The sequence below is a fragment of the Eurypyga helias genome, unplaced genomic scaffold (assembly GCF_000690775.1).
Source record: "Eurypyga helias isolate BGI_N326 unplaced genomic scaffold, ASM69077v1 scaffold14353, whole genome shotgun sequence".
Classification (NCBI taxonomy): Eukaryota; Metazoa; Chordata; class Aves; order Eurypygiformes; family Eurypygidae; genus Eurypyga; species Eurypyga helias.
Window position 1 is genome coordinate 50,132 of NW_010242375.1, and position 14,408 is coordinate 64,539.

At 45.6% G+C, this 14,408-nt stretch overlaps 1 protein-coding gene across 1 annotated transcript; it reads right to left on the bottom strand.

Annotated features, from left to right (window-relative positions):
- Positions 1-5,356: 5,356 nt before the first annotated feature.
- On the bottom strand, positions 5,357-8,674 carry LOC104507702 (spliceosome-associated protein CWC15 homolog; the record flags this gene model as incomplete). The annotated part of the gene is made up of 3 exons (XM_010149066.1): positions 5,357-5,598; positions 6,719-6,837; positions 8,570-8,674. Coding segments are annotated over 3 exons (354 nt in total), but the record flags the coding sequence as incomplete, so codon positions are not given.
- Between the last annotated feature and the right edge of the window lie 5,734 nt (positions 8,675-14,408).

The following is a 14,408-nucleotide window of genomic DNA, read 5'->3' on the forward strand; positions in this document are numbered from 1 at the left end:
AGCGCTCCCCCAGAACTGCAGGCACCCTGCTGCAGGACAGCGGGTGGTTGACGGCCTCCAGACTGAGGGACCCATGGGTGCACACGCCATGGGCTCACCCACGGGACCAACGCTGAGCACTTCTCCCTCCCTCCCCTCCAGCAATATTAATCCATAGAATCACAGAATGGTTTGGGTTGGAAGGGACCTTAAAGACCATCCAGTTCCAACCCCCCTGCCATGGGCAGGGACCCCTTCCACTAGACCAGGTTGCTCAAAGCCTCATCCAGCCTGGCCTTGAACCCTTCCAGGGATGGGGCATCCACAGCTTCTCTGGGCAACCTGTTCCAGTGCCTCACCACCCTCTCCAGGAAGAATTTCTTCCCGATATCCAATCTAAATCTACCTGCTTTCAATTTAAAGCCATTAAATGCCACCAAGTCCAACTGGGCCACCCCAAAGGACAGAGATCAACCCCTGAGGACCCCCTTTTAAAGCAAGAAGACCAACTGAAGATCCATCCTCCACCCTTATCCAGCTCAAACTTAGACCGTGTTCTCCCTGTGCAGTGAAAATAACCCTTTTCCATGAGAGGAGGACCAGCTGCTTGAAATCCTGTCCACTGGAAATAACTCGGTTCAAAAAGTAAAGAAGGGGCAGATCTGTAGGTTAGGCAGCAGGCAGGTACCCAGGGAGAAGGGCTCACCCCTCATCTCCCTATTTTTTCATGGGACTGAACAGTCTGTCTCCATCCTGCCCTTTACCCAAACTTCTGAGCATTGAGGCTCTTCAGCGTACAGCCTGCCGTACCGCCTCCGCTTGCACAAACCCTACAATATCAGCTGTAAAATTACATTATAGTCCAATTTAGGAACAATTTTTTTCCTGTCCAGATGCTACTGACTTCAACAGCAAGCCATCAGGCTTACCCGTTCTCTCCGTTTCACTTTTCCAGCTCCTCTACAGTGCCACTTCCCTCCACCTCAGAAGGTATTTTGTAGGCTTGGTGGCAAATTGGGATTTGGATTAGGATTCATAATTTGTTTAGGTCTTGATGACTCTCCCTTCTGGTCAAAGCTGCACTAGGGACGTTAGAATTCCCAGCAGTTCCGTGCGCACGTCCGTTTTTTAAATCGCCCAGCTGCCGTTCCCACTCGAAAAATACAATTTTGGTAAGATCAGTGACAGGGAGCTTCTGCTCCTGAACTGCTGGCCAGAGGCTACAAGGGGGAAATACCCCCATCTGCACAGACACGCTTTTACTGTATCCCTTGGGAATATTCTAACTCTTCGAACTGAAGCACTCTGGAAACTAGACAGTCACTATTTAATTTTCAAGCTCATTTCCCAGTCACAGCATCGCAGTCATTCTTCGGTTACACCCCCTACCTCCCCCTCGGAAAAGAAAACAAGGCCAAGTCTGAAATCCTACAAGCCAACCCGCAGTCATCGCAAGAAAGCAGCGTAACAGAGAAACATACCCATGATTAACAACGTAAGGGTTCGGGGTTGGGGTTTTTTCATTTACCTGAGTGATCTGGACACCTATGGAAACATCATTCTTCTCCTTACCCCGAATTCAACCAAAAAAAGCCTTTTTTTTTTTTTTTTTTCTGAGGAGCCTTTCTCAGGCAACGTGACTTTTTCAAACGTGCCTGTTTACGCTCCGTTTGAACCATACCTTGGGGGACAACGTATGGGAATGAGGGTGTATTTGCTGTTGTAGCTAAATCTACGTCAGGCTGCCCAGGGAAGAAGCAGCTGAACTTGCAACATAACAGACTTTTATTTCTTTGGAAAAAGCATCCCAAAACTTTTTCTTACTTAGCAAGACAAAATTTGGCAGGAAGTTTTGTTCTTGACCCACAACTAACTACACTCATTCCAAGAGATGGATGGAGGGATTCCACAGGCGGAAACGTTTCTGTGGGTGTTTTCTTTCCCTCCCCCTGAACTGCAGGTACTGAGAAAGAATGAAAATCAGAGGAGCACCTACATGTGATTCTGACCTTCCTTAGAACAGAATTAAGGCTCCAACTAGCTACCAACGAATAAATACTTGAGCCTGAAGCACTTTCTGAGCTTCAACACATCCCCTCAGGGCTTGAATCCTGCAGATCTTCCTTTGAAGAGAAGCTCTTCAAGGTAATAACCCCCGGCCATTTGATGGTTTGACCCCAGTGCTCAGATCTGAAGACTTCAAGGGATTTGTGGCTGTAGGATAAAGCAGAGAGCACTTTCAGCAGCTGGATGGGAAACGACAGCTGGGCAGCTGAAAGGAGACACCAGCTACGACCACCCCGGGCACTGGCTGGGCAGCCCACGAGGCACTCGAAGGTGAACAGAGCAAGTACCAGATCACCTCTGCCCCAGGATTTTGTGCCAAACAAAATCGGAGTTAACAGCGGAACTGGAACTCACCAAAAGGTTTGGTTTTTTTTTTTTACATGAAGAGAAGGCTCCAGGGAGACCTTATTGTAGCCTTCCAGTACCTGAAGGGGCTACAAGGAAGCTGGGGGGGACTTTTTACAAGGGCCTGTAGTGACAGAACAAGGGGTAATGGGTTTAAATTGAAAGTGGGGAGGTTTAGATTAGTTATCAGGAAGAAGTTCTTCCCGGAGAGGGTGGTGAGGCACTGGAACAGGTTGCCCAGAGAAGCTGTGGATGCCCATCCCTGGAAGTGTTCAAGGCCAGGCTGGATGAGGCTTTGAGCAACCTGGTCTAGTGGAAGGTGTCCCTGCCCGTGGCAGGGGGGTTGGAACTAGATGACCTTTAAGGTCCCTTCCAACCCAAACCATTCTGTGATTCTCTGATACATTTTGAAAGACAAGGCTTTTTAAAAAACACCTCAGAAGCTGAGCTGTTAGTCCCTGTGGAAAACAGATCCTGGTTTCCAGTTCCAATCCTACATGGAAAATAACTGTAAACAAAGGGGAAACTGTTTATAAAGCGAGCAGCTCTGTCTCCAGCCATCAGTTACACTGAGTTCAGGTGTTGCTTGCAAAGCCACAGGATTAAATAATCCTGATTGCTAGGAACTGTAAAATAATACATTCCTTGAAGCACCGAATGTTAACTTTCTTCCACTTTGCCTCCTGGGACCAGCTGCCCTGCCAGCTCTGCTGCTTTTGTTCAAAGATATTTGTCATACTCAGAGGTTCTTGGAAAAAGTTATGCTGGGAGCAGAGGTGTAGAACACCCCAGCCTGCTTTTTAAGAACTCACAGCCACGCTGCAGTTTTACAAAAACAAGTGAACTCCTAGGCGAGTATAAGCAGCACAGTAGAAAACTAATCATGGATACAGCATCAATACTGAAAGCATGGGGCTCTTCCCCAGAAAATGCACCCCGAGCTTCACAGTTTTCCAACACTGGTGAAGAAAATTCAGCAGTTAACAACGCACAACCCTCCGAGAGATAAGGCTGGAGATTCCTCAGTTATCAAACTGTGCTTGTGTGCTCCTCAGACGGTGGGTCGGCTTACACCGCGAGGCTAAAAGACAAAAGCTTTGAGGGGGGAGGTTAGAGACAGGATCTGCAAATGCTGTGGTTGAGCTGAACAATGCCAACAAAACCCCCTCAAATACAGCCGCAGCCCGGAGCTACACGGCCCCTCCAACTCTCCCCTACGGGAGAGCGCTCCCGGAAGACAGGGCTGAGCACACCTACGCGTTACGCAGAAGTCTGAGAGGGATGTTCCTCCCGGGGCGGAGAACAACTGCCTGCAGAGGTGAAGCAGAGCCCACCCAACCCCAGCCACCCTTACTCTGCTCGAAGGACACAAACGATGGTATCGTGCACTTAACAGTCCCCATGAACGGGCGTTTCAACTACGTCTCCCCCCCTTCCAGCACAACCGCACGCTCACTGGCTCACCTTGGCACAGTGATGATATCCTGCAATACTGCCAGACCGATGTATTTTATTGTTGCCATGACAACTACTCTGTTAGGTCAGACCTCGAGCAGCAGCTGGCTTCTCTGCTGCCAGACTGAGACAGCTCTTAACGACTTTTTCCTTCTAAATACGTCCCCTACGTACCACGATTTTAGCAGCTGTAATTTAAAGGAGAAATTACAAACTGCACCCATTTTGCTGCTTCCCAAGAATCATTACTGTCATGAGGCAGGTAGCACAAGTAACACAAACACATACTCCTCCAGGAGCTCACATGACCTTCGGCATGCTGAAAATCTCGCTTCCAAGTAAATACGGGTATTAGCTGTTGGCATCACTACACCAGGCGTAGCTTAACGGAAGGGTGGAAGATACAGCTAACAAAAGCTTTTCCAGGCCACTAGAGCCATGCCCAAACATTTAAACATTGTGTGTTCTTGAAAAGAAGGTCACATACAAACTAACAGCTTGAAAACAGCAAGAGTGCAATAAAACAGTGTCTGTGAGAATCACCGAGACTGAGCCTAACACAGGCCAAGAAAAGGGCCAGGATTTAACATGAACAGATCCGAGTTCTGCCACCACAGCCTTCTAGGCAGAGAGCTAACTATTACATTTTGCAAATGCCAAGTTCATCACTTGGCCAAGATTTCCGATGCAACTGAGGTGACAGAAGGGGTGAGGGGGTGAAGATCCCTTCACAACTGAGACGCCTTTCAGTCATTCATATTTTATACCATTCCATTAGAGGTTAAAATAGACATTTAAGAAGTAAACAAAGCGTACTATGGTACCTTTTTAACACTCTTTTAATAAAAACACTCACCTGCAACTTTCTGACAACGCTATTGCCAATGAAGCGCACACACAGACCTGGCTTCGCGGCCACGGCACAGCGCTGCAAGGGGTTATTAAAACAGGAGGAAAACGGCCCCGTCGTTCCACCGAGCATTTCCCTCTCCACGTTCTCCCCCGCACTACACCGTGTTACCCCAGAAGGGCTGAGCCAAGAGAGCCCAGAAAGCAGGGCGGCTAAGAACCTGGAGCACCACACCGTAACATGGTCGACAGGGAGAAGAAACTAAAAAGGAAGATTATTAACGAAGTTTCTAACAAGCTATTAAGAAGTGAGTCCAGGCTGCTACACAAAGGATAGCTCTTCTCAGCTCACGCTGCTTATCAATCAAACCCCAACTCCCCACCTCTGCTCACACCGACATTTGTGTAGGTTGCTGAAGTGACAAACCGCCATCGTTACAAATCCAGGCTGTTCTGGAAAGCAATTTAAGCAATTAGCAGTATTTATTGCAACCCAGCTTCTCTGTTCTACCAGGTACAAGAAGGCCACTAAACACACGTAAACATAAAAGCATTCATGAAACACCAACTGATTTAATTAAAACTGAAAAGGAAAACAGACTGAAGGAATGAAAACTCCAGATACCTAGCAATTATTAATTTTGAAGCCGTTGGTGATCTTGGAAAAGCACTTGGAAATTCATGACCAAATATTCCACCTTGAATTCTGAGGGAGAGGGAGGGAACAACCACGACTTTCCAAGTCCTCCAGCACTGCCGCACATAAAACTGTACTACTTGATGTATTTTTCCATGAACTTCTTGTGAAATTCTGATCGCAGAGTATCATTCACGAATCTTTTGTCCTTTTTTGTTTCGTCTATCCCCTTGGCACAATTCTTGAAGACGACATCATCATCCCATCTGAAAACGACACGTTTTTTAACTTCAGTAAGTTTGTATGAAAATTAGGTGCAACTTAAAAAAAAATATATATAAATGAATGGCTGTAATTTTGATAAAGATAACAGTAACCGGAATATCTGCAAACGAGAATTACATTCGGAAAAAGGCTGGCATTGCCAACCGTATCCTGGGCTGCATCAAGAGAAGTGTGGCCAGCAGGTCAAGGGAGGGGATTCTGCCCCTGTACTCTGCTCTGGTGAGACCCCACCTGGAGTGCTGCGTCCACCTGTGGAGCCCTCAACATCAGAAGGATATAGACTGGTTGGAGCGAGTCCAGAGGAGGCCACGAAGATGCTCAGAGGGCTGGAGCACCTCTGCTATGGGGACAGGCTGAGAGAGTTGGGCTTGTTCAGCCTGGAGAAGAGAAGGCTCCGGGGAGACCTTATTGCAGCTTTCCAGTATCTGAAGGGGCTACAAGGAAGCTGGGAGGGGACTTTTTACAAGGGTCTGTAGTGACAGCACAAGGGGTAACAGGTTTAAATTGAAAGTGGGGAGGTTTAGATTAGATATCAGGAAGAAGTTCTTCAACCAGAGGGTGGTGATGCACTGGAACAGGTTGCCCAGAGAAGCTGTGGATGCCCCATCCCTGGAAGTGTTCAAGGCCAGGCTGGATGAGGCTTTGAGCAACCTGGTCTAGTGGAAGGTGTCCCTGCCCATGGCAGGGGGGTTGGAACTGGATGATCATTAAGGTCCCTTCCAACCCAAACCATTCTGTGATTCTATGATTTATTAACGTTAAAAACTCATAAAGACACAAAACCCACAACCCAGCTAAATTTTATAGGGGAGCATAACATCAAATTTCGTGAGGAACTTTGGTCCTGTTACTTTTTGTATCATTATGACCAATGTCAGGCAAACCCTATTCCCAATTTCTCTCTTTCTGAAGCAGCAGGATGGTATCATCAGAGAAATGCACAAGACAATCACTACATGCATCAGCACCCCAACTCTGCATTACAGTGCCTGTGACAAGACCTGAGGAAGGAAATAAAACCCAACAGCAGTGATGACATTTGCAGACTAAGTAGCAAGAGGGAGCAAGGGGATGGGTATCACAGCACAGATTGCACGGTACCTCCTCTTCACTTTGAAGTTTGCTTGAGGCTGTGCTGGGCCGGTAAGGTTGAGCAGCGGGTTACCACTCAGAATGTTCTCCATCCGAATTCTTTCTTCTTCAGCCTTTTGCTCTTGTTCCTGAGAACCAGAAATGGATACATTACTTTTCTGGACCGTTTTCCTCATCTAGCTGGCAGACATAAACACTGTTCAGCTGCCAACACCCACACAGACAGAGCTTTAATTCCTAGTTCAGACTTTTCAGAGTGTTTGACATGCGTATGAGTAGAATAAGGATAGAAGCAGAAATACTCTAAAGAGCTTAACATTGCTAATAAACTGCTAGTCTAGCAACACTCATATCTGCTTCTACTTATGTCTGATGTTCCACCAAATATTCAGCTAGATTCTAGCTTCACCATTTACATATTTATTATATTAAAAACTTCATACAGGTGGAAGGATTTTTTTTAATACTCATGAGAAAAAAAGAATACTCTATACACTATTAATTCACTAGATGGAAGAAACCTTACAGCATATTGAAACTTCTCTATCATCTTTAGCAATCTGCTTGGGTTTTACAGCAACAACTTCCCTAGGGACCAGTTAAAAAGACGACTGAGAAATTTAAGATGAAACTGAGCAGTGGGTGACATAAGACTATTTAAGAGTTCCAGTATCAAGGAGCAGGAAAATGTTCTTCTCCTTGTACTGTCAAAAGCATGCAACTCAAGCTGAAGTGAAGCACGGCACTACAGGCAACACAAGAGGATCTCACTGCCCATGCTTCCAAGCTGCATTAATATATTTAGTGACTTATATTTTCACAGACTTCAAAATGGGTATGTAATACTTGTTCTACATGAACGTATTTTTCCACAACTTTCAGATGTATGACAAGGACTGTGAGGGACTTTTTACAAGGGCCTGTAGTGACAGGACAAGGGGTAACGGGTTTAAATTGAAAGTGGGGAGGTTTAGATTAGGTATCAGGAAGAAATTCTTCATGGAGAGGGTGGTGAAGCACTGGCACAGGTTGCCCAGAGAAGCTGTGGATGCCCCAGCCCTGGAAGTGTTCAAGGCCAGGCTGGATGAGGCTTTGAGCAACCTGGTCTAGTGGAAGGTGTCCCTGCCCATGGCAGGGGGGTTGGAACTAGATGGTCTTTAAGGTCCCTTCCAACCCAAACCATTCTGTGATTCTATGGCTGTTCTTTGACGAAAGTACCAGAAGTGATATATTACTAAAACTATCTACAACTGACGTTTTTCAATTGGCTTGATGAGTTATGTGGAATAGCCCTGTAAAACACCCCAACCCTCTTAAGAACAATACCAACTTCACACGCATGCGAATACCAGACGATGCAGGATCACTGGTTAAAGATTTTACCTTTCAAAAATCTACTCAAGTTTTAGTTATGAAAAAAAATACCATTACACTGCTGCTCACAAATAAAATTTAGAACCAGCTGCAATTAACTGCCAGTGGGATGGGAAAAGCTCCTGAAAAGGGCACGTTGCGTAGAAGCATGCCACAGCCCTGTATGTCCTTACTAAAACACGCGCGTAGGCAAGACTTGCCCTTGCTGCTGTATCCGCGGAGCGTCAACAAACTGCAGCAGTGAAGTCTTTCACACAAATAATCTGAAATTCTGCATTTTCAAACAGGATTCTCAATCCAACATCTGCATTCCAACTTCAGTTATTACCACCTCAGTAAATATGGAAACAGACAGCAAAAATATTTGTTGTGGAACAGCTATTTCCCCCATATTAGAAATACAAATGATACATTTCATTCCCCTGTGGATTACAGGCAAGAAAGGAATGCAGCTGCTTCTGCACAGCATGCCAACCTCTGATTTACCATCTTCTCTCCCTGTAACACGGGGGAGCCAACAGCAGTGAAAGCTGACTTGCTGCCGTCGCTGCCGTGTTCCCACCAGCGGCTCTCAGACTGCAGAGCACCGATCTGAAACCAAGCGAAATCGAAGGTACCGGTACCAGCAAATTAAAACCAAAATCAGTGCCGACTTCCAGGTGCCTCCTGCGAGGCGATCAGATCCTGCTGAAAATTTACAAGAGGACGCAAGCATGTGAAGCGTTCTCTGCGTTGTCCAAAACGAGGTGGGCTCTGCCTACATTTCATCTCTGGTGCTCCGTTAAAAGTCAGGCTTTGAAAAAACATGAGGTCTGGGACAAACGTTAAAAGCAAGTAAGAATGATATAAACCAAAAATTCATACTGGACTACTGAAGGGAAGCTAATAAGAGCGCTGTAAAGAGGACGCAAGCATGTGAAGCGTTCTCTGCGTTGTCCAAAACGAGGTGGGCTCTGCCTACATTTCATCTCTGGTGCTCCGTTAAAAGTCAGGCTTTGAAAAAACATGAGGTCTGGGACAAACGTTAAAAGCAAGTAAGAATGATATAAACCAAAAATTCATACTGGACTACTGAAGGGAAGCTAATAAGAGCGCTGTAAGAAACTGATACTCCACCGTCGACAAATGCTTTCGTAGAGAGAAATTCTTCCAAGTCCTGTATGTGCAAGCAGAGCCGGCAGTTTTCTGTTTCAGAGCTGAACTCCAGGGGAACTCTTCTCAGGGTGGCGTGCAGAGCACGGCACAGTCTCGCCCTCAGATTTAAGAGACATTAACCTCAGCTGTGATCCCCATGGATCACGGGTGCCCCATCCCTGGAAGTGTTCAAGGCCAGGCTGGATGAGGCTTTGAGCAACCTGGTCTAGTGGAAGGTGTCCCTGCCCATGGCAGGGGGGGTGGAACTCGATGATCTTTAAGGTACCTTCCAACCCAAACCATTCCATGATTCTGTGATACCAAATTACTGAACCTGTCCATCATGCACTGCTTTATCTGGGGCACACAAATGTAACATGCTGGGGTTTGTTTTTAATGCTGCATGAAAACGCATCCCCACACCACTGAAATGCAGAACTACAATGCACTCCACACAGTGTTGATTCCATGGTCAATTGACCACTGGAATCAGTCAGCATTTTTTTTGGGGTGGTGGGGATGGTGGAATTACAGTTCTCCACTCTCTTCACTGTTTCAGATTTAATCTCAACAGCTCCTAAAAAGCTGATTGTTCCAGCATTTTCTACCATGCACGGAGAGAAGTGAAAAGCACTCAGACACTTGAATCACTAGTACATAAAGTCAATATTAAAAATCATTAAAAAATATGCATACAGTAGCAACTACTCCAGTATTCTTATTTCACACAGATGCACATTTAATTTTTCTATAATAAGATTTTGAAAAGACATGTTAGGCATCATCCTAATTTCTCTCTGCTTTACATAACCCCTGCAATATCCTTCAGCCTCAACCAGCCTGACACAGTTGGCTTTCTGATAATGAAAAAAGCATTATTAAAGTGACAGTGTGGTGATAGAAAAAGAAAAAAGAAGAAAATAAAAATGGAAATAACCCTTTCAAGAAGCATTACACTACAAGCAGTAGTACAAGACTGAGAGCAGGATGTAGCTCCAGATTATGTCTCCATCTAGGTATCTGCTTGTAGGCATCGGAGCTCACATCTCTGCAGAGATCTAGGGAATACAATGAGGAGTTATGAGCTCTCCTGCTCACACTGAATTACATACACAGGAGACCAGCCATGCTCCAGGCTCTCCTCATTGCATCCCTGCTGCACCACCATGGGAGCTGAGACACAACTTCTACACTGACCCCAATGACTTGGTATTTCGAGTTCAACTGAATTCTGGCTAAAATTTCTAATTGCTAGCAAAAAACTGCATTGAGTCAAGTCAACTACAATCGAGGACTGAAGAGCAGCAAAAATTGCACTAGAATCAAAAGAACTCGTAGGGACAACGTTGGGAATTTGCAATGATTCCATTCTACTTTTGCCCCTATTCAGTTATTAGAAACAACTATGAACACTATGCCAACAAAAGCTGTCAAACGCACTTTTATAGTGACAACAGTTACAGAAGACATCCAGGAGTCTGATTTTCTCAGCCTGCTTTTCCCTATCGCCTGCCAGAGATGCGTCAGGGCACTTGTGCGGCCACTCGCGGTCTCTCAGCTCTGGTCACAAACAGAACTCTGCCGTCTTTGAGACCCGCACAGGCAGCACAACCAGAGGTAGTAACAAACCGCATGAGCCGGCAGTGTGTGCTGGCAGCCCAGAAAGCCAACCGTATCCTGGGCTGTATCAGAAGTGTGGCCAGCAGGTTGAGGGAGGGGATTCTGCCCCTGTACTCTGCTCTGGTGAGCCCCCACCTGGAGTGCTGCGTCCAGCTGTGGAACCCACAACATCAGAAGGATATTGACCACTTGGAGCGAGTCCAGAGGAGGCCAAGAAGATGCTCAGAGGGCTGGAGCTCCTCTCCTATGATGAAAGGCTGAGAGAGTTGGGCTTGTTCAGCCTGGAGAAGAGAAGGCTCTGGGGAGACCTTATTGCAGCCTTCCAGTACCTGAAGGGGCTACAAGGAAGCTGGGGGGGACCTTTTACAAGGGCCTGTAGTGACAGGACAAGGGGGAACGGGTTTAAAATGAAAGTGGGGAGGTTTAGATTAGGTATCAGGAAGAAGTTCTTCACAGAGAGGGTGGGAAGCACTGGAACAGGTTGCCCAGAGAAGCTGTGGATGCCCCATCCCTGGAAGTGTTCAAGGCCAGGCTGGATGAGGCTCTGAGCAACCTGGTCTAGTGGAAGGTGTCCCTGCCCATGGCAGGGGGGTTGGAACTGGATGGTCTTTAAGGTCCCTTCCAACCCAAACCATTCCATGATTCTATGATCTTTGTCATTAAAGATGAATGGATTTGAGTCTGAAAGCAAACAGGGAACAGATCTGTTGAGCAAGGTATCGCCAGTTTTAGTTACTTTACAGTGACAACCTGGCACGCACAGTAGTTTATTTATGGGATTCAGTGGTTAAAAGCTCTTCTCTGCTGGATGACAATTCAACAGATCTGCTACAAATCTCAGGAAGCAGGCTAATTCTGAAGTTATTCTTGAAGAGTTTTTTGTATTATTTAGCTTCACTAAAAACTCCCAAAGACGGTATTCAAGATTAAAGAAAAGAAAAAAGGTAATTCACCGAGTTTTGTACCTGAGACAGGGCATGGAGGAAATGCCAGGTGTAACTCTCAGCAGTGTAAAGTTGACGCTTATACTTAAGATTAAGTTACACATTTTGGCCAGAGCTGCAGAATCCCTCATCCCCAGCCAAATGAGGTTTTCATTATGCTTCAGAATTTTCCACATAAATCTTCCATTGCCCACTCCTCCGCGGAAAGCCGGGACGCTCCAGGCGATAGAGCAGGGGTTGTATCATATCAAACAGACCAGACATAACTGCTGTAGCTGTCTGAGCTTCACACCTCTGAGACACGATCAAGTACAGCTGTCCACAAAATAAGCAGCCAGGGCTGCTCCAAAGCCTACACTGCTCTTGTGTGTGGTGGAACAAAGACTTATTAAGCCAAAACACTATGGCTACAGCAAACCCACAATAGAAGAAAAGCCTAAGGGGGAAAAATAGTATTTCTCTAGTCACCTTTTCTAAAATAATGCCTCTTTGCCTGACTTTCTGTTCAGCAAAGTGAGGTATACACACTTTTCCTAAGTCTTTTTAGCAACAAACCCTGCTACAGATGATTCCATCACTACAGACGGCAGCACTCTGCTTTTCACCAGCAGTGTGTTGTCCCACCTGCAGAGACACATCAGAAGCCAGCCATGTTGTAACCCCCGTGTTAGAAGCAGAGGCAGTAGAGCAGGAATACTATGACTGGACCGGCAGAGGAAGTCCCATACCCCGAGGAAGCAGATGGAGACGCTGCTGTGTGAACGGGATCTCACAGCAAGCCTCCACTGTATAACTGAACTCACCATGTGGCACCACAGCTAGGGGAAAAAAGCGGACAATACTGTATCAACCTGAACTAAACAATGACTCCTTATCTTGCTGTAAGAATAACGGTCCCTTGGCATGCTTGTTTCTGACCGCAAAGGGAAGAAAAACATTATTCTTACCATGGATACTTTTTTTAGTGTAGCTCCCGCCCTTAGCACAGAGCAAGATTACTTTTACAGAGAGTGCTGAAATGCCCGAAACAACTCCACTGTATTCCAGTAAGTCATCCTGTTTGGTTTTTAAAGATACTGAGTAGATGAAAGAAAACCTGAAATATCCAGGTTTCATCGAAGGCTGGGAAAAAATCCACCAAAAAAATCCAAACCGTCAAATAACCTTATTTAAATGCTAATTTTTGAATGACAAACTATGACAGCACTGCCTTTAGTAGCAGAGAATGAAGCTTAATAATGCAGACATCCACCCCAATAATTTGATCTCGCCCAAAATACTAACTCAGTGCAACACAGCGATTCAAATAACTCTTCAAAAAATAAGAGCACAAAGTAATTGCACCCACAGTGTCTGTACACTGCTTTTCTGTCATCTTGCCCACAAGGGAGGGGACGTTACCGTCAGTTCTTGGCAAGGGGAAGCACTGCTGGCACGTCTCAAACACGTAATGGAGAAACATACCCTGCCATCTGCTTTTGCATCTTTGTTGAAATTCTTTTATTCACTGATTTGATATTGTAGTTTTAGTCAGACCCTTAATTTTTAAGTTAAAAGGTTAATGGAGAGGGTGGTGAGGCACTGGAACAGGTTGCCCAGAGCAGCTGTGGATGCCCCATCCCTGGAAGTGTTCAAGGCCAGGCTGGATGAGGCTTTGAGCAACCTGGTCTAGTGGAAGGTGTCCCTGACCATGGCAGGGGGGTTGGAACTAGATGGTCTTTAAGGTCCCTTCCATCCCAAACCATTCTATGATTCTAATATCTATCAAGATCAATTTTTTATTTGAAAGTCTGTGGCCTGGCTAAAACGCAGGACAGAGCTAAGGTCTACTCTGACCGCTGGCAAAGTAACGTATGCAGTTATAGAGAAACACTTGGTGAAATAAAACTGTAAGAAAACAAACCAAAAACTTCAAGCCTGTTCTCAAGAGAAGCATAAAATGACTGGATGTTAAAATCCCTTTCCCTGAACTGCACACGTACATTCAGCCGCTCACTGCTTTAAGGTTTGTTTTCAATTATCTCAATTTACCTTTTAAGGCAGCGCTTGGAAAATGAAAATCAAGAGCACTGTAATGCTGAATGTGGAATATTGAAATGTTTCCATGAAACTTACCCCTGGACAGTTCACACAGACAGCAGACCCCGTGTCTGTACAGTCTTAGGCTGACCCAGAATTATTCCACAGAAATGGCTTTCAAAACTACAATTTCCTGGTCAGCTCAGTGTCCACTAGAAACCACCTGAGAGATTAAAATTGTGGAGGCTGTGAGAAAAGTGAGGAGGACTCCCATGCTCAGTCAGTTTTTAAAAGCGTTTGTAATTTTAATTAATGGTTCTACAGAATTCACAGGAATTTGAGCATTTTTAGAAGTTAACAAGCTTTGATAGGAATCTCTTGTTTGGTTGACAAACTATTTGCTTCACATCTTATCAGTGCGAAAGAAGTTAGAACCTCTTAACGCCAACACTTGTCAAAATGAGATTTAGAGGATTTCTATGTGTGCTGGGTTCAGCCAGGAAAGAGTTAACTCTTTACCGTGGCTGCTAGGAAGCTGTTCCTGGATGCAGAGAGCAGCACTGATAAGTTCTCAGCTGCACTGAGATTCAAGGTCTTTCTCAGCTTCT